Source organism: Stegastes partitus, unplaced genomic scaffold (genome assembly GCF_000690725.1).
Source record: "Stegastes partitus isolate 25-593 unplaced genomic scaffold, Stegastes_partitus-1.0.2 Scaffold22, whole genome shotgun sequence".
In the NCBI taxonomy this organism is placed as follows: domain Eukaryota; kingdom Metazoa; phylum Chordata; class Actinopteri; family Pomacentridae; genus Stegastes; species Stegastes partitus.
This window is the reverse complement of record NW_007577753.1, coordinates 796,005-814,610: the sequence shown is the minus strand read 5'-3', so window position 1 is coordinate 814,610 and position 18,606 is coordinate 796,005. Positions and strand designations below refer to the sequence as shown.

Genomic DNA, 18,606 nt, shown 5'->3' with positions numbered 1-18,606 from the left:
TCCTGAGTTGAGCTCAGTAGAGCGAGATAACGATGAAATGATGAAATGTTGCGCTGTTATTCCCCCACAATGCACTCTTCTCAGCGGGGTCCTTTGAACTCGCCCGCAGGCCTCCAGGTACTGAGCGAGTCATTTGACACCTGAAGGTGAGTCAGGGGTCAAAGGTCAGGTGAGACGCTGTAGGAGAGTTTAGGTGGTAGATCATAGAGCAGCTATTGTACTGCAGATGGAGCTTTTTTTGCAGGGGGGGGGCTGTTATGACTGTCTTTGTGTTTTATTGTCATCACATGATTCATTTTAAGAGTATAATCCGACATAATGGGAAATTTGCTTATTTTGTTTCTTTTCAAACTTGCATAACTGTCTATTCACTTAGTGCCTCTTGTGTATTCGCGTTATGCTTCGAGCACAAGGCTAAGTATTCATTTCTGTGAAAAACACTTCCATGTGCTCCACAATAAAAAATGAACTTCAGCTTGTATCCCAAGTTGCACCTCTGTTTCCTAATCCAAATAGAAATGGTAGCTGGTGACTACCTGAATAGAAAACAGGTTAAAAATCTTTTCTATCATGCTACAGTAGATTTTTTTTTCCTCTGGTGGTTCGAACAGTCTTTGAGGATTATGGAAATATCGTGAGCACAGCAGTGAGAGTTGTTAATCGACCTTCTGGGTTTTTGAAACATTTCTGGTAGGAGAAACAGATGTTTGCTACTGTGGCTCAAATGTGAGCGCTCAAACTGGAGCTTACCACAGCCGCTGCTAAAGTTAGTTTAGCGTGATGATTTTAGGAAGTCGATGCTTCCAGACAAGAAATAGTCCAGCACATAAGCTACATTAGAAATGTTTAAATGTTTTGGGTTTTTAAAAAAAATGCATTCAGTCAACAAGATATGACATTAGAGGTGCAGGTAGGCGTGTTGTCATCATGCTTCTCTCAGGGGAAAACATGCTAGTTTATTTGTAATTCCTTAATCACAATCTTGTTTATTGGAGCTAAGCCAAGGATGCAGCAGTGGTGCCCCCTCAAAATACTGACATGGCAATTGTTCTGGTGGAACGTATGAAATGTGGAGCCAGCAACAGTCTTATACCTGCAATCTACACCCAATTAGTCTGAATAGTTTTAGACAGATTCAGGCTAGTTTTTCCTCCTCAGTTTTCTTTATTTTTGTTCTGCTTTTGCCAACTGCTGGCTGTTGCCTTATTGTTGCTGTACAGACGTGGAATCAGTATCATCGACAACAAAAAAAAGCCAAAATAAGCATATTTCCCAACTATTATTTAAAACTTCATTTTGTTTGTTTCATTAATTCATTTGTTTTAAATGACTTTTTATGTAAATTTCATTTACTTTGTACTATTATTAACTGATCTGTACGACCTTCGTCTTAACTGCTTCAATCCGTTTGCAGATGGCTACGCCTTCTCTCAAGATGAGAACGGAGTGGTGTCTCAGTCTGAGGTCATCAGAGCGTACGACACCACCAAACAGAGGACCAACGAGTGGTGAGCCGCCGGCCTTCTTGCTCTCGGCCGGCCAGTTCGGAGCCACAGCAGCCGTTTCCGATGGCGATATTTGAAGCTGAACGGGGAGGAAGCGATGGTGCGAGCCTCCAGCACTGAGGGGGGCTTTTTTATTTTTAGACATGAAATGGACAGAAGAGAGTGACATTATGTAGTCTTTGGAAAAAGGGAAAAAAAAAACAAAAAAAAAAAACAAGGAACAAAACGAAAACGTGTTCACTATCAGCTGTAGTTGTGTGTCCAGCAGACATGATGAGCACTGTGCTTTCTTAGCAGCCTGTGGTCTGAAGTTCTTCACTGTTCTTGCTCAGTTTGTCGGAGTGAACGTCTCCTTTCTATTGATTTAAGGAATGACAGCTTTCAGCACTGAGCCAAAAAGCCTAAAATCTTGATATTAAATTAAAATCAAACTCCTAAACACTGTTATAAAAAGTTGAAACACTGGACAATGAATATGTTATGAGGATTTAAACTTGTGAAAGATTGCCAAAGAGCAGTCGTGTATACAATCGTCCAAGTACTAGTGATTCGGAACACTTTAAACCAAATGTAATGAAACTCCTGTGTGTATTCCAGCACTGAACAGACCACTTCAGAGCAGATGTTTGTAAATTTGAATTTTCTTTTTGCACTTAAGGAAGCATCTATTGTGTAAAGCCTTACATTTGCTCATGCCTTCGTCCTTCTTCGTTTTCTTTTCAAGTACATTTGTTTTTAGTTTTATTTTTTAAAGTATGTAGATATTGTGCCTGTTTTTTTTTTTGTTTTCGTTTTCACAGTTTCATTTCATTTTTTAAGATGTTGCCTCATGCAACCCACAGTAGTCCCGTTTCCACCGTTTTAACAGCAGAAGTATTGCTCTCGACTTATAATTGCATTCCACACATCACTCCTGTTTCAACAATCACAACGGTGCCTAAGTGAAACTTTTCCCTCTTAGAAGAAAAAGACAGCCAAGAGTAGTTTAGCCAGCTAGCTTAGACCAGTGCTCCACACACACTCCTGCTGAGGACAAAATCACTGTCTCCCCACCACAGTATTGCACTCATACGATGTGAAAGCTACAGATGTTGAAACTTGTTCCTGCAGAGGTGAACAGGAGGCTCTCTGACGGTCTTGTTGAAGCTTACGGTGGTGGTCGTGTTTCCCTTAAAATGGAGATTTTATCCTTCTAACATAAGTGCCATTAGCTTAAGGGAGAGAGAAAATATTAGCCAGGAAACTCCACGACAGTATCAAAACTGTATCAAAACTACTTTGTCTCTATAGTTATTTTGTGGATTTGTATTTTTATATTGGAGATGTATGAATTTTGCATTGACTGGCTTTGTAATGAATCGTCTGTAACTTTTCGTTTTTTCTTCCTCTGATAAACTGGCAGGATAGAATAGATCTAATGAGGAAATGGAGCTTTCTTAAATGTCTTGTTATTATTAATATTAATATTGTTACAGCTTGATTTATTTATAATTGACTACTTAATGTCCGTGTGATTGCTTTCTTCTCCCTATGGGAGATCAGATTTCTGATGGTGCGAGTGTGTGTGTGTGTCGGTTTATTGCCTGCATGTGCATGTGCTGTATGTGTACGAGTGTGTGTGGGCGTGAGTGTGTGTGGGCGTGAGTGTGTGTGTGTGTCTCCTCTACTGTGGATTAATTCTATGTATGCATTGCATGTCTGTGTCCTCTATGCGAGACTGGGAGTTTGTGGCGCCTCGGTCCGCCTGGTGTGTTTCCTTTATCGTGTGGGCGTGTATGGGGGTGTGTGTGTGTGTGTGTGTGAGTGTGTGTGTGTAGTGAAGCTTGCTCCAGTTGTCCGTCTGCACGACTCCAGGTATAGCTATGGTGTACTACTGTGTGCCGATGCATGGCCCGTATGGGAAAGTGAGACTGTCAGTGTGCTGTATGACTGTGTGCGTTTACGGTCAAACTCTCGGCCTCGACTTGTGGGAGTTTCTGACGCTCGGCTCGCTTCGACAGGAGATGTTGCACAATGCACTCAATGTACCTTTCCAGTTGTGGATATCTGGTATTATCTGGTTTCGGTATATGATTTTCTCTCGAGTGTACATGTTTGTAACTTGTTTTCTTCATGCAGTGTACCTCTGCTTTACAGGAAAGCTCTTTTGTGTTTTGGGTTTATGATTACTTTTTCTCTGCTGGTCTTTTAGCGTGAAAACTTAATTGGTCGTCATCTTGTCCAAAATTTTTCCAACCAGCTGAATGTGGATGTCGTCGTTGTGGAAGGCTTGGACTGTTGCTTTCTTTTTCCAGAAAACATAAAACACACGTTGTTGTCTGTGAAGGTCGTGGGCTGCATGAATGGAAAACACAAACTGTTCTCTGAAGTGTTAACTGTACTACTTTGATTCTCCCTCAAGTGTTGATCACTTTACAAAAGAGGAAAAAAATGCACCTTTAACTTTTCTTTTCAATATTTGTTTCTTTTCTGTCATTCTGTTCAATGATTGTTCTGCATGTTGGGACTGCAAACTTATAAGTGTTGTCTTTTACTGCCATGAAGGACTACTGAAATAAACTTTACAAACATGGAGGAACAATGTGAACATCTTTGCTGATTTTTGCATTTGCAGATTTGTAGTCGATGTGTTATCCTGTGGCTGTGTGTGGCGACAAACAGGACGGAAAGCCTAAACAGGAAAAGGCAGGGAGAGCCGTCAGACTGCACGTAGGACAAACAAATGATATCGAGTCATTTGTTGTGATTGTGAGGTTTAGTCAAACTTGTACATGTGTGATCTCACAACGAACATCTAGATTCATTAAAAGTAACCCAAGTAGACCTTAATTTTATAATCACGAGTTTATGTAACTAAATAAGTCAGGTCTGCACACTTGTGGGTACCAAAAACTAAAGTCTTGTTTAAAACATTTTCCTCTGAAGCAACTGAGGAAGGTCTTCAGGCTCTAACTACTGCCTCTGAGAAGAATGCTGTAAAACAGAATTACTTATTTGGATTCTAAAAGTGTAGCAAACTTTTCTAACCTGTAGTTACCTTTTTGTTTTTGTGTTCCACTTTAAAATTTTTGTGCAAATTTTTGACTAAATAAGTCAGGGTGTTTTCCTGGCGATGCCTAGGGTTACAGGTGGTGGCAGTAAATGTGATTTAATACACAGAAGACATTTGTTGAACTGTGTCAAAAATGCCACAGAAGAGCTTCTGATTACAGAGCAGCCAAACAAATCAAAGTCGTTTCAATAACGAGGCCACTTAAACATATGTTCAAGTGAAGAGCTGCTGGTGTTTTTGTTTGACTTCCTGTAATAAATAGTCCAACCACTGATTAAAAAAAAAAAAGAAAATTCAGTAACAGCACTTTCCACTTTCTTTTTGTTCTGTGACACATTTTTGACGCGTCAACCGTAACGACAAATTCATCGTGTTTCCTGGGACTAAAACTACTATAAAGACAGTTAATGCTGGAAAAATGACCACAAATACTATGAAAAACGGGGTTTCATTACACAAAAGTCGTAAGGGTTAAAAAGTCAGAGCTGCTGATCTCATTATTACAGCAAACAGAAGTCTGATTTTGTTCTCAGAAGAGTTTTCAGAAGTTGATGACCCAGAAAAGATGCTCAACTTCCAGTCTTATGAAACCCATGAGTTAGTTTTAAGTAAAAACATTCAGTGGGTGAAGTAATAATCAGGATCCTACCTTCACAGATAACTTGGAAAAGAAATTGGAAACGTTTTTGAGCTTGGCAAAGGCACAAAGGTTTAGAAAAATCCAAATGATTTAGGAAACGTCATGAAAACATGTTCACAACTTGTGTTTTCCTTTTAGAGGCAGAGCGTGGAAGGTGAGAGAGAAGTTCAAACTGACAGCTGCATGTATAAACAAGACCTGAAGAAGCTAACGCTGGAATCTGTCAGGTACAAATCATGTAAGTTGTATTTTTTGATAAAAGCACAGACTCGAGGAATCTCTGGCTGTAGCAGCAAACATCATGAGACCAAACAGTTTGCAGACACTGATTGCCAAATCTATTTCACAGTCAGGTAACCGGGGAACAGAATAGTCTTTGTGGACATTTTGCCATACCTGCTGCTGCAACCTAAACCTCTATTTCTGGGGCGAGTTGTTTTTAACACTGTGACCATGCCATGCTCATTGAACATTGACAATGACTGATCTCAGCGCTGCATTCCTGCTGTGAAGTCTGGCGCAAGAATGAGCGACAGGTAGGGAGCTGCTCTGCAGGCCCGGCCGCTCCGGTTTCCTTTCTGTCTGAGCGATGATGAGGCCTTTTTTTCTACGCATGGCGTCTTTTTGTGAAAATGTCACACATGTCATGGAACAGACTTTACATAAATCAGTGCGCAGAAGTTACAGAGACAACATTTATTAGCGGTGAATTAGAAAATCAATATGACAACCCAGATCTGGGTCTAATACCTGTACAACATCTTATAAAAGTCCACAAAATAGTCCTCCAAAATAAAACGTCCTTCCTGTCTCTCTGTCAGAGGGCCTTTCGATTGTCAAAAAACGTAGTTCCCTGGTTTCCAATATCTGATATACCTGCGTGAATGGAGCGACGCCCAGCAGAGTGAGAGTGACAGGAACAGTCGGTTTTTTAAAGGAAGATGGATGAAAACTTGGCAAGATTTTAGTGTTGAACTTCCACCAAAAACAAAAACAGAACTTATAGAAAATAGAACAATATAAAAGTGCATATATTTCAGAAATTGGTCTAACAGGTCTGCTGATGTGTCCCGTGTGGCACTTCAGGACACGCTTTGTAACGCTTAACCCCTCAGCCTGTCGCTCCCTCGGTGTCCCTTCAGCTGGGCTGGGTCTTTTACACCAACAGCTGTGTTGCTGTGAGTTTGTCCTCGCCGGTTCACATCCTACCCTCTAAATGCCTTATAATCTCTCTATTTCCCCCCGAGAGCCTGTCAGCTCTGTCCAAAGTCTGCAAAGCCCTTAGCCGCTGTGAAGGCGTCCGGCTGCAGGGGGAAGAAGTACTGCTGGGGCAGGAGGAAGCTGGCGCTCTGAGAGGGGTGAGAGGGCTGGTGCAGCTGCAGCTGGGGGTGGGTGGAGGGCAGAGGGTGCTGGATGCCTCCTGCCATGGGTGCTGGTGGGGATGTGTAGGGGGGAGGTGGAGGTGGAGGCAGAGTCTGTGGGGTCTGGGTGGGAGTGGAGGCTGACGAGGACACGGTGGCAGACACCAGGCAGCCGTGCTGCTGCTGCTGGCCCTGACCCCCAAGAGAAAACCTCCGCATGGAGCTGCCTCCTCCGGCCGAGCTGGAGCTGGTGGTGGCCGTGCTGGACTGCCGCGACGGGGCGCGGAGGCTCGAGGGAGCAGTGGTGAGGATCATGGGGATGGTCTCGCCCTGGCAGCTCCGCAGGGAGAAGCGAATGGGCTGCTGGGTCGGCTGTTTGGGCCGCAGACAGGTGCAGCAGTAGACGGCCACCAGCGAGCCGACCACGACGAAGGCGATGAAGATGCTTCCCACCATCAGAAAGGGCACGTAGACGGGCTCTGAGGGGGAACAAACACAGGCAGGTTAGGATCAGCTGTGAGGACGCAACTTCATGTGACAGAAAGCTACAGCTTCCAAAAGTTTGTAACGAAAACACCAAGTAGTTTTGTGATTAACCCTGAAGATATAAAAACACATTTAAAGGCTGAAAAATGTTCAGAGGAACTAATTACATGAAAGATTAAGAGCATTTTTTATACTCCACTATTTCTAAACACTTAAGAAATGATTTAAGACACACCGTCATGTGCCTGTTAGCAGACATAAGATTATTTATCTTTATAGTTTATTATTTTGTCATTTATTATCCGTTTCCACACAAGCCTCCACTTACGTTTGGCCACAAGAGGAATTACAGTTGTCAACAAATACATTATATAGTCCCAGTAAATCCTAAATAGGGGGTTTTAAAGTCTTACCTTGTCAGTCACAAAGAAATATGGCCTTTACTGAAACTTACAGTGGAGAACACTGTGACACTGAACATTTTAATCATGTACTTTCTTTTAAATCCTTCAATGTATTCTGAACAAAACAGACGCATTCCTGCTGAAAACACAAACATCTCAAGTTACACTTGATGAAGCCCTTTTGCTCTCAGGGAGGAAATCTACGAGTGTTTATTTGTTTTAATAGGGGGAAAATAGGAAATTGTGAGCACACGGTCCATTCAGTTAAGGGCTTACGAGCTTATCCGTTCGGGAAATTTAAGGAAAACTGATAAAACCTCGCGAGTTAAAGCAGCTTATTATTAAAACAGTCACAACCTACAGTGAGTTAATGTACCAACCATGAAAAGAAGCCACAGAGCCGAGTTGCTGCCTCACAATGTTGTGATTGCTTTAGTTTGAAAATGAGTGAGCTGTCAGATTGAATGTGCTTTATATGTGGCAGCACAATAAACCTGCTTGTGTGAGAAGGTTCTGACTCTGGAAAAAAAATAAATCCTCATTTGTAATCCAGCTCTGCTTGATCAAGTTTCTGACAAATTTCTGCTTATAAATTGTGACAAGAATTTGTTTTAAGAGTATTAGCTGAGTGACTGACAGGCTGCTCATCAAAAAGTCGTCCAGGTTTCCTCTTTAGACTGACGACAATCTGGAGTGTGCTGAGGGAAACAAAATCCAGCCACAAAGATAAAAGCAGGTGCTGGAAACTGGACTCTGCACCTGATTAATGCTGAAAATACATTTAATTCTCCTGACTTCAGCATCACACATCATGTAAAATACATCAGATACTTTAAAGTAACACAAATATTTCCAGGGCATCGGTGTCTGTTTGAAAAGTTTAACTCCTGCTGCTGCTCTCAACAAAACACATTTTTATTATTATTCTGAGCTGTGGTGGTTTTTTTTTTTTTTTTGTGGTCTTTTATTTTTTTTTTTTTTTCTTTTTCTGATTCCAGCTCCTTAAATGTTTTCTGCTTTCTTTCCCTCTTTTTTCCCATTAACTTCCTTTTTTTTGGTTAAAGGTTAAACCAGGCCTTTGGGGGCTTTAGGTTCGGTTTTTGGGCCCCCTTGTTTTTTTTTTTGACATCTTATAGAACAAATTTAGAGGAAACGATCAACAGGTTGGTCAACAATGAAAATAATTTGAAGCTGAAGTAATGATTTCCATTTGTGTGGAATACTGGCATAAATGTGGGTCTTTAATTTCTAATTATTTCAAAGGACAACAGGCTGGTCTGGTGGTAAGTAAGTCCTCAAAGTGCTTAAGTGTGTTTCAGCTGACCTCTGACCTCTTTTAGTGGATCTGAACTAACTAAACATCCATCACATGTACTTTAGTTTTAATCATACATTACAGTTACAAGTATGTTTCTTATCATCCAATCAAATTAGGCCTTTTGTGTGAGATTTTGCAGAAGCTTTTCTCCTGAGCAAATCAAACACTCCGCGTAAGAAGGAGTTGGACAACAGGGAACATACGCGCTGCGAACTCGGTGTTGTCCACCTCCCGGTCGTTGGTGCAGCTGCCCTGGTCCAGTCGTGCGTCCGCGGCGGCGCAGCAGTAGCGCAGCGAGCAGGAGCCGCAGCACACGGTGGCGTCCATGGTGTCAAAGTCCTCCGGACACTGGAAGCCCTCATGGTAATTCCCATTAGCGTCCAGCCAGCCGTGGCAGTACTCTCCCTGTGCGTCCGATATCCGCAGATTCCAGGTCAGATATCCCAGCAGCAGGCAGCTCAGCAGGCGCATCATCCCGGCGAGCCGCGGGGGGGTTCCCGGTCCCCTGTGGACACCGAGGCTACACTCTCTTCATTGAGATGAATTCAGCGAAAGAGAAACTCGACGGCACACATGTGAAGTTATGTCACCGTCATGTTCCCCGCAGCCGGAGGTGGAAATCCTTAATTGAATCCTCTCCTCGTTTTGTCCGCCGCTAAGTAACTTTTACGAACATCTTTGCCGCACTTTATCCAGAAGAAGCAGCAGAGCGACGCCGAACAACTTTCCCTCAGACCTCCGTCCCGTGTCGGTGCAGAAGTTGTGCGCCCACCTCACCGCAGAGCTGCTGCTTTTGTGAGTCGGGCTTTAGTACGCGCGCACGTAAGCCCCCATTAAGTGGACGTGCGCGATCACGTGTGAGCAGCAGGCAGCGGTGCACCGATGCCAATTAATGAGCTGATCATAATTCCGAGAAGGTGCCCAAACAACACGCACACATTGTTTTAATTAGCTTATTCTGCAGCACAGTTTAGCCACAGTGCAGCAGCGTTAAACTGCCTGATGTTATTCTGACTGCAGCTTGTGTCTTTGCTCGTTTTTGATTTAATTTAGGACTAAACAATGGAAATGGCTTTAATGGAGGCACGACGGGATGGTGCCGTTTAGAGGTAAATCACATCTGACAGTGAATTTTAAAATCATCAACCAACATTATCCTGCCATCATATATATATATTTAAAATTATGTATTTGGGAGAAATGGCACAGACCTCATTTTCATGAGCTGCTACTGTCAGAAAATAGGTAATTTTATAGAATAATTCAGTATTTTTGAAATACACAAATAATAATAAAATTGCAAAAGCAGTTTGTGACTTAACATGTCTAATGTAAAATACCATTTAAAACATTAACTGTGAATAACCATAATTTTATTTATTTATTAAAGAAAGTTGAAATTCTTTTTGATGTAAATACTGTTGAAATGCATTTGCACATTTATTGTAATTTCACTAACACTTCATTTTTATTTAATAGATAATACTGTTGTAAAAAAAATTCTACAATTGGTGACAACAGCAAAAGTTTGGTAGTGTAATTTACATAGACTTAAATGAGAGATATGTAAGAAAATTACAGAAGTTTAAAACAAAAACACTGAATGAATGCGTATTCATGAGTGTACATGTATAAGAACTGATCATTTTAATCATTATATTTGTCACTGAGCTACAGAATTAGATCCAACAAACTATATCATCAAACATCAAAAAGCTTAAAACAAAACAGAATTACAGACATTTTTAGAAGGTGGTTATTTTACATTGTTTAACAATATTGTTGGATGATGGCCCAAATATTATTTGTTTTTGTTTGTTTGTTTGAAGTGTTTAGCCAAGTGTTCAGCCTACTTGTTTTGGTGTGAGCAGTATGTTAGCTAAAGTTAACAACGTTTAGCTAGCCTAACAGTTAGCTTTGCTGAGTCAGTTTACAGACAATTTGACAAGTTTCTACTTTGGTTGGTTTAAAAACAAACCTTTAGCATTTAAGTACCATGGTTGTTGTTCTAGGCTATTTCTAATGGGTCTTTTTAAGTAATTATTTGACCAGTTAGGCTACCACAGATGAAAATTAGCCTTATAAGCTAACTCTGTGTCTGATTTAAAAAAACAAACAAACAAACAAAAAAGTTGACAAACCACATTTTAAAAAAAAATCTTTTTAATTCTCTTTATGGTGATTGTAGCAAAAGTTACACCATTTAAGCTAATTTTATTCTCTACATTTAGCTTGCTGATTTGTTGGTTTATAAAAATAGTGTTTAGTTAGCATGTTTAGCCCAGGTTGCAGCTAGCCTTGTTAGCTTCATTTTTATTTATTTTTTTTAACCCTTGTGTTCAGCTTGGTGTCTATAAACAAAGCTAACTGGATGTGTTTTGGGCTTAGACAGAAGCAGAAGCTACAGACTGTCAGTGGTGTTTAACCAGCAGCTGTCTGAATCCTGTTGAAGCGGCGCCCTCATGTGGAGCCGCAAACTTTTGGTCCTGTTGGACAGTGAACCTGCTTTTATCACAGCATTTCACACTCACTCACAGCAGGTCAACTCACTACAATTATACTTTTATTTTTAGTTATTTAATAATCACGCCGGTAACTTATCAGTGTGCCTCCACTTCACATGGAATTAAAGGCCACACATGCGTAAATGTTTTTTTTTTTTTCATTCTGCTATTTTCGTTCAGTGATGATTTGTAATTGATTAAAAAAAAAAAAAAAGAAAAAAAAAACAACTTATGGGAGATAAATGTTGTCTCCTTCTCCTCCTGGTGCTCCTCTCAGTCATGTGCGCTCATGTTGCTCTATTGTTGCTTTGAGCTCAGTGGCAAAATGGCCCCTGCCTTTTCTTTTGTAGGATTTGGCTCTGCTTCTTTCTTTTTTCTTTTTTTTTTCTTCTTCTCATTTTCAGATCGTACTATTGCTACAGCGCCCCGTTGTTCTCGGTGAGGATGTTGGCTACAAAGGAGGCAGGCAGTGGCGCACAAGTCCCGCCTGTATTTCCCCCCTGGAGGAGTCTCGGTGTCGGAGCTGCCGACTGGGGATTGGAGCGGCGACTTGTCAGTAAATTAGCCCACCCTTCACTCGCTGAGTGTGAGGGGAGACCGAGCCAGACACTGACGATCTGATCCCTCACTCATCAGCTGCCTGTCACACCAGCACGCTACCGCACCGACCCGCCGCGCTGTGACACCCTGCCGGGATGGAGGGAGAGATGCAGCCCGCAGATGAAGGGCCCTGCGCCTCCAAGATGTGCCGACAGCAGCGGGGTCCGTACAGCACCCTGAAGCCCTTCCAGAGCAAGCGCTCGGCGGGCAAGTCGCGCTTCGAGCGGTCCGCTGTGGCCGAGCTGCCCCTGTTCGGCGACGGGCATCATTTCACTTTTCATCCCGAGCAGCCTCATCCTTTCCAGCCGCACCACCACCACCAACAGCGTCTGCAGCATCTCCACCAAACCAGCGTCGCTATCAGTAGCAGCCAGCAGCATCACCCGGCGCCTCAGCAGCAGCAGCAGCAACAGCAGCATCGTCTCCCCTGTGAGACCAGGCCCAGCAGCAGGGTCCCGACATCCACCTCAGCGGCGGCGGCGGCGGCAGCAGCATCTCTTGGTACCCAGCAGCGGCGCGCCAGCAGCGGCGGAGCGGAGCCCAGATTCTCCCCGGACTGCACCTACAGCATCAGCACAGGTGGGTTTCAAACTTGTTCAGAGTGAGCGGTGAGAGTGGCTCAGGTCTGCTCTGATTTGGTATTTAGGATTTGGATTATTGGGACTTTCTCCAGTCTTCATGTCTCCAGGTATTGGTGTAGATTTTGGATTTGCAGCTCAGACACAGGAGCGTAAAGCCTGTGGAGAGTCAGTAAACTTAAATGGAAACCAAACAGCTAGCATCCCTTTTGTTTGCTCCACATCACCTGTGCATGCTTCATGGTTTTGTTCCTTCTTTTTCTTCTCCTGTCAGCAGTGATTGATTTGCAGATGTAATGAGGGCAGTCATGATTGAATCTGTACTGTGCATGTGCTAAAAATTACACTGGGTAATTGTCTGGCCGCCTGTGTGTGTGTGTGTGTGTGTGTGTTTACTTGTGTGTTTTCATTTGTGTGTGTGTGTGTGTGTGTGTGTGTGTGCGGGCAAGAAGGGCCCTCACAATCTCCTGTTGAAACACATTGTTCCCTGCTCATTTTTCTCCTCAGCTGCTGTTCATTAGAGGGCTGTGCAGGAAGAAATGTGTTCCCCATGTGGAGGGCGGGTCCATGGGAACCCAGCATTAAGATGAAAGCAGCGAACCTAATCCTGGCAGTTACAAAATTAAATATTAGACATCTCATCCTTTAATCAGATATTAATCTCTTTATCACTGCTGGCAGCTGAGGCTCAATTTGCTGCTGGTTATTGTTGCTTTACGGACAATCAAGCGCTCAGCCAGAGCTCAGGTTGCACTGTGAGCCCTACATCACCTAACCTACATGTGGACTTACAAATGTCTGCATCCAGTATTACGTGTTCAATTTGAAAAAGATAATATCTGCAACCCACTTGAATCCGCCAGGTTCCAGTGTTCCGTGATCCCATTGTTTGGATTTGTGCGCACATGACTGTGATAGTGCTGATGAAATAATCACACAAAACCATATTTTCCCTGCTCTGGTGAATCTGCTCATATCGCACAAGATGCACCATCTAATCCCAGCTAAACGTGCCATGCATTCTTACTGATAATGACACGTCAAAGTGCTTTTATCTGCACGATGGGAACAACTTAATGTCCCTCTCATGGCAGAGGGAGAGAAGAAAAAAACTTGATGTCCTTTCTTATGAAGAGAAGCACCAGAGGGGACCCTGGGACTCAGCAATCAGTTCAGCACACAATAACACAAATTGCATTGAAAAGCCTTTCCCAAAGAGTTGTGATTAAAATAAATGGGTCTCATAAATTTGCCTCTGCCGAGCGTGTTGTTTTTAATGAAATTTTATGAGGCTCTCAGCTCACACTGCCACAGAACTGGTGAGAAAAGAGGCGAGGGTGGGGGTGACGGTGGGGGTGCAGCGAGTGATATCAGATACATCTCGACGGGTAAACAGAGACAGCACGCATATTAATAAATGCGACACATCTGCGCCAGGCTGATAGACACGTCTGAGCGAGTGGCAACGCAGCAATGGCCGCCTAGAACTCATTTTGTCAGCGTGTGTATGTGTGTGTGTGTGTGTGTGTGTGTTTGTGTGAGGCCAGTGGACTCATAATCATTACATGGAGGTGTGTGTGAGATCATCTCATTGAGACGTGCCTAGACTACCAGGGTAACTATACACCGAGGCTTGTTTCTGGACAATAGCTCTGTGCTGATTTTCTTTGCTCGGCTGGGTTTGGTCACAGCAGATACTGTGACTTTAGAGTTTATTGACATCTGAATAAATCAGCATAATCGAGCTGACATTTTTATGAACAGAGGAGCCGGCTGTGTGCTACTGTAATGGAACACTTTGCCACGTTAAGACATGGCGGACAAGAAAGTTGAAGGAGGCAAAATGAATCAAAACCGAAAAGCACATTTGATCAACTTTGAGATACTTCACATGAGTATTCCCATTTGCTGTTGCAGGACACGTCGTTGCATTTCAGACAGAAATGCTTTACTTAGATGTAGCTGAACTTATTGGTTGATGATAAGCTTATTGAAAAAAAAAAAAAAAAAAGCACTGATAACAACTAAACCAGTGACCAAAAAAAAGGCAACAATCCTTTGATTTTTGCTCCAGCAGAAATATTTTCCCTCTAAACTTTTCAGAGGTCAAATTATGCAAAGTTTTATGAAGCTGTGCTACAAAGCTTCGTTTTCCTTCTCTATTAATCATCTCACGACCCCTCAGATTTATTTTCTATCCCAACCCGTGTCGGGAACCAGCAGTAAAACACTTGGACCAGCTACAACAGTAAAATGCTGTTTCCGCACCGATGCATCTGTTAATAATCTAATCGTGTCGTGTATAACATGAAACAGGAAGAGTACATCCAGTGCATTCTGCTGATAATAATTATTTTTGCAGGATTTAAATCAAATACTTGGAGAAGTACAGTTTCCCTTAAATAAAGCATCTACATACTTTCTCCTCCACTGTATTTCAGTGTTAAAAATATCCAGTTGAATCCAAATGGTGGCCAACAAAGAAAACATTATCAGCATCAAGGTCCTCAAGGTCCTTTTCTTATCTGCTGTGCATCTTTCGAGCTTGTCTCACAATCGCAACAGCAAATAGTTTGTTCATTTGCCCTGAAATCTGCCCTGTAGCCGTTTTCATCTGTGTTGACTTAAAAGTTCAAATATCTACATTTCTGTAGCAGCTGAGCAAACTGAATTGTCTAGCGAAGATTAATTGTCTTAGGAGGAGATGTTCGTCAGCTGATTACATTGGCAATTGGGCACTGAATAGGAGCCATGTGATAAAGCCAGAAGATTCAGATCTGCCTTGAAGTGGACCTCAAGTTGTGTGCTTTGTTATTTGGTGTTTCAGGACTTTCGGAGTTCAGGAAGACACTTCTAGAAATAATATCAGTTTAAAAGCACGACAACCTTCTGTGATTCAACTGCAACTAATGAGGATTTCGTTTGGTCTGTTAATCTGTTAATTATTTTCTCAATTAATCGATTAGTTCTTTGGGCTACAAAATGTCAGAAAATGGTGAAAAATGTCGATCCATGTTCCCCAAAGCCCAGGATGATTGTTGTTTTGTCCACAACCCAAAGATGTTTAGTTTACCACGGTTTAGAAAAAATATAAGCAGCTGTGATCAGAGGTTTTTTTCCTTTTTTCCTTGATGCCTTAAAATGATTTAGATGGATTAATTGAGCGTCATAGTTGGTGATTCATTTATTATCTGCCAACTAGTCAATTAATTATTACCGTTCTGATAATGACCATGTCTGACATCTCCGGGTTTCTCCTCTTTGCTGTAGAGAATCGTCTCATCCTGGATGCCTTCGCCCAGCAGTGCAGCCGTGTCCTCAGCCTCCTCAATAACGGGCGTCTCCTGGAGCCTCCCTCCTCCTCCTCCTTCCCCTCCAACATCAAGCTGGAAGACGGGTCACAGGACGCTCAGGGGCTCCACTGCTCCTCGCAGGGGAAGTCTAAATCTGAAGAGAGCTCCTCCAGCACAGACCCCGAGGAGGAGGCCCAACAAAGCCATTTGAACCAACAACAGACCTCTGCAGTTCTCCGCATCTTCACGGACTCCCTACAGAACTATCTGCTCTCAGGCCCTCAGCAGCAGCAGCAGCAGCATCTTCCTGTGGGTCTGGAGGACGAGCAGTGTCCGTCGGCGGAGCCCGGGTCAGGGATGTCTCCCCCGAGACACAACCTGGGAGGCTGGGGGTCCCCGACCCCGTCAGAGTCTTACGGCCACCCGTCGTCTACGCTGCCTGAGGAGGAGGAGGAGGAGGAGAGCTGCTGTCCTCGCTGCTTGGAGCTGGAGCAGGAGGTGCTGTCTCTGCAGCAGGAGAACGAGGAACTCCGCAACAAGCTGGAGAATATCCCAGGTGCAGCCATAGCAGCCAGGACTTCACTGGGTATTGATGCTAAACTCTGGGAGGGGACAAAGGTTTAGACAGTTTATACTTTTGTGTAATACAGAGTGGTGACAAACTAAAGGAAACAAAGCTTCTTTTCAGCTCCATTGGAGATGTGAGCTCTGTTCTTCCAAAAAAATCCTTTTGGTATTTTTCTGATGTTATAGAGAGTGCTGTCTAACTGTGACAAACAAAAGCACCAAAACACACTCAAATCAGTGAATCTAAGTATTTTTATTTGCTATTATCCATCATTAAAAGTACTTGTAGATTTTTGTTTTTTTTTACTGATAGACCAATTAAGTTGAGATTAATTAGTTTAACTCTCAAACCCATAATATGTCACCTGTCTGTATATCTGTTCAAAAGTAGTATGAGAAGAAAAGTGTTAGAATGTGTACATGTACAAGAGTATTTACTGCAACATTCATGCAGACAGCTGCACCTTTCATTAGCCTATTTCAAAGCTGTCATTATCTACTCACGAACATGAAACATACAGAACATTTGAGCCGTCATTATCTTATTTATCTCAATTAACCTACTCTACAGAGACAGTAACAACCTCTGTTCTTGTTTAAGTTTTGGATGGGCTTTTAAGAAGCTCGTAGTTCAGATCCAGAATCTTAATAATATGGTATATTTGCTGTAATTATCATTAGACCCTATATGCAACCACGCTGTAGCAGAATTAAGAGCAGTGGTGCCATCTTTCTGCATAGTGCTGTGAAATATAGTGACCCCTGAAATACATGTGAGATTGACAAAGCTGAGCAAAAAGCTTGCCTGACCAGCATACAAGAAAATGTTGAGCATTTTTGCCTGAAAAAGTCCTCTGACTTGATTATGTGAAAGGCTGTCCCTTCATTTTCTTTGGTTGCGTTATCTAAATGCATCACACAGTTTTGGCAATGCTTTAAAAAGCATCTATTTCTGTAATTTTTTCTGCTCTCCCCAAAGCATTCGGAGCGCTGCAGTGTCACACTAACCTAATTTGCACTAAAATTGCTTATTTTAACTGCACACGGAGGTCTGTGTGCAGTGCAGTTATCTTTCGGATCCCAGAATGACACAACATTAGAGTCAGAATCAGCTTTGTTTAATTATGCACCAGATGGGTTTTCTTATTGCTTCTGAGTCATTTTGACAATGTGTTTCTTCTATTGGTTACATTTGCTTGTGTTTTTATGCAGTTCCCTGTCAAAATGTTCTTGACTACTTCAAGACTGTTCTTGAGTTTCACAACCAGCTGGTCCAACCGATGCCAGAGGAGCAGCTCACGGAGGTGAGGAAACAGCCTCCTGTTCAGTATTCACAGCGATTTACAGCACGTGTTATCAGTAACATATGTTAAGGTATAAAAATATCATATCAGATCCATGCTGCACGGAGAAGGTCCTCATGGTGATAATTGTGTGATCAAATGGTGTAAAAACATGGAACTAAAAAATGTGTCTGTACAGGAAGAAGAACGGCAAACAGTCTTTGAGGTTTGTGTTTTCATTTCTTTCTTCTTCTTTTTTCAGAACATACAGATGAAACTGTCATTACATTTTTAAAAACATGCTACAGATTGAAACCAGTTTTACACTTTTGAATACTTTTTATGCTAGCATGCCTGAACTGTGTCTGAGTGTTGCTTCTGTCCTGCTCGTCCCTGCAGGGCAGTAAACAGCTCCTGGAGAACTATCCTCTCTTCATCACTAATAAGCAGTGGGACGAAGCCGTAAACTCCTCTAAGAAAGACGGCAGACGGCTGCTGCGCTACTTGATCCGTTATGTCTTCACCACAGATGAGCTGAAGTTCTCCTGTGGTTTGGGCAAAAGGAAGCGTTCAGTCCACTCAGGAGAGCCGGGCCTGGAGAGACGACCGCTCAACCCCGTCAAAGTCAGCTGCCTCAGAGGTACGTGGCCTGCAAGGCGTAGATTTAATGGAGTGTTGGCATTATCTGTCAGTCTGCTTGATTTAAGTAAGATATCCTATGACCTCTGCTGAAACACTGGTAGAACTTCTACATGAATCCATTAAATGTCTGCTTATAAAATATTACTCATGCTCATTAGCCAACTCCTCTTCTATGGACCATGGTACAGAATTAAAAAGCAGCAGCAGCTGCAGCAGCTGTCAACTGTGCTCATTATTCATGGGCTCATAATTACACAAACCTGAATTCTACCAAACTGTGACACTGTGTTAAACATAATGGGCCAGATAACAAACAACAATATTCACATTTCAGAATGGAGTTCTGTGAACTTATCTTCAGATCTAGTTTAAC

At 42.5% G+C, this 18,606-nt stretch overlaps 3 protein-coding genes across 8 annotated transcripts in view; 2 read left to right on the top strand and 1 right to left on the bottom strand.

The window, feature by feature from the left end:
* The window catches only part of atp8a1 (ATPase phospholipid transporting 8A1), a 108,121-nt gene extending 104,029 nt beyond the window's left edge, over positions 1-4,092 (top strand). For all 6 annotated transcript variants that reach the window (XM_008295098.1, XM_008295114.1, XM_008295081.1 and 3 more), the window contains one exon: positions 1,415-4,092. In XM_008295098.1, coding sequence (XP_008293320.1) covers positions 1,415-1,512 — 98 coding nt within the window. In that variant the 3' untranslated portion in view covers positions 1,513-4,092. The remainder of the gene's footprint in view (positions 1-1,414) is intronic.
* A 2,358-nt stretch (positions 4,093-6,450) lies between these two features.
* On the bottom strand, positions 6,451-9,355 carry shisa3 (shisa family member 3). Its single transcript, XM_008295070.1, has 2 exons — positions 8,970-9,355; positions 6,451-7,037 (listed from the first exon to the last, which is right to left on the bottom strand). The coding sequence occupies exons 1-2, from the start codon at positions 9,238-9,240 to the stop codon at positions 6,451-6,453; spliced, it is 858 nt and encodes a 285-aa protein (XP_008293292.1). The 5' UTR covers positions 9,241-9,355.
* Positions 9,356-11,965: 2,610 nt separating this feature from the next.
* The window catches only part of bend4 (BEN domain containing 4), a 9,407-nt gene continuing 2,766 nt past the window's right edge, over positions 11,966-18,606 (top strand). Inside the window, exons 1-5 of the mRNA XM_008295058.1 lie at positions 11,966-12,449; positions 15,719-16,297; positions 17,521-17,612; positions 17,791-17,817; positions 17,991-18,231. Coding sequence (XP_008293280.1) covers positions 11,966-12,449; positions 15,719-16,297; positions 17,521-17,612; positions 17,791-17,817; positions 17,991-18,231 — 1,423 coding nt within the window. The remainder of the gene's footprint in view (positions 12,450-15,718; positions 16,298-17,520; positions 17,613-17,790; positions 17,818-17,990; positions 18,232-18,606) is intronic.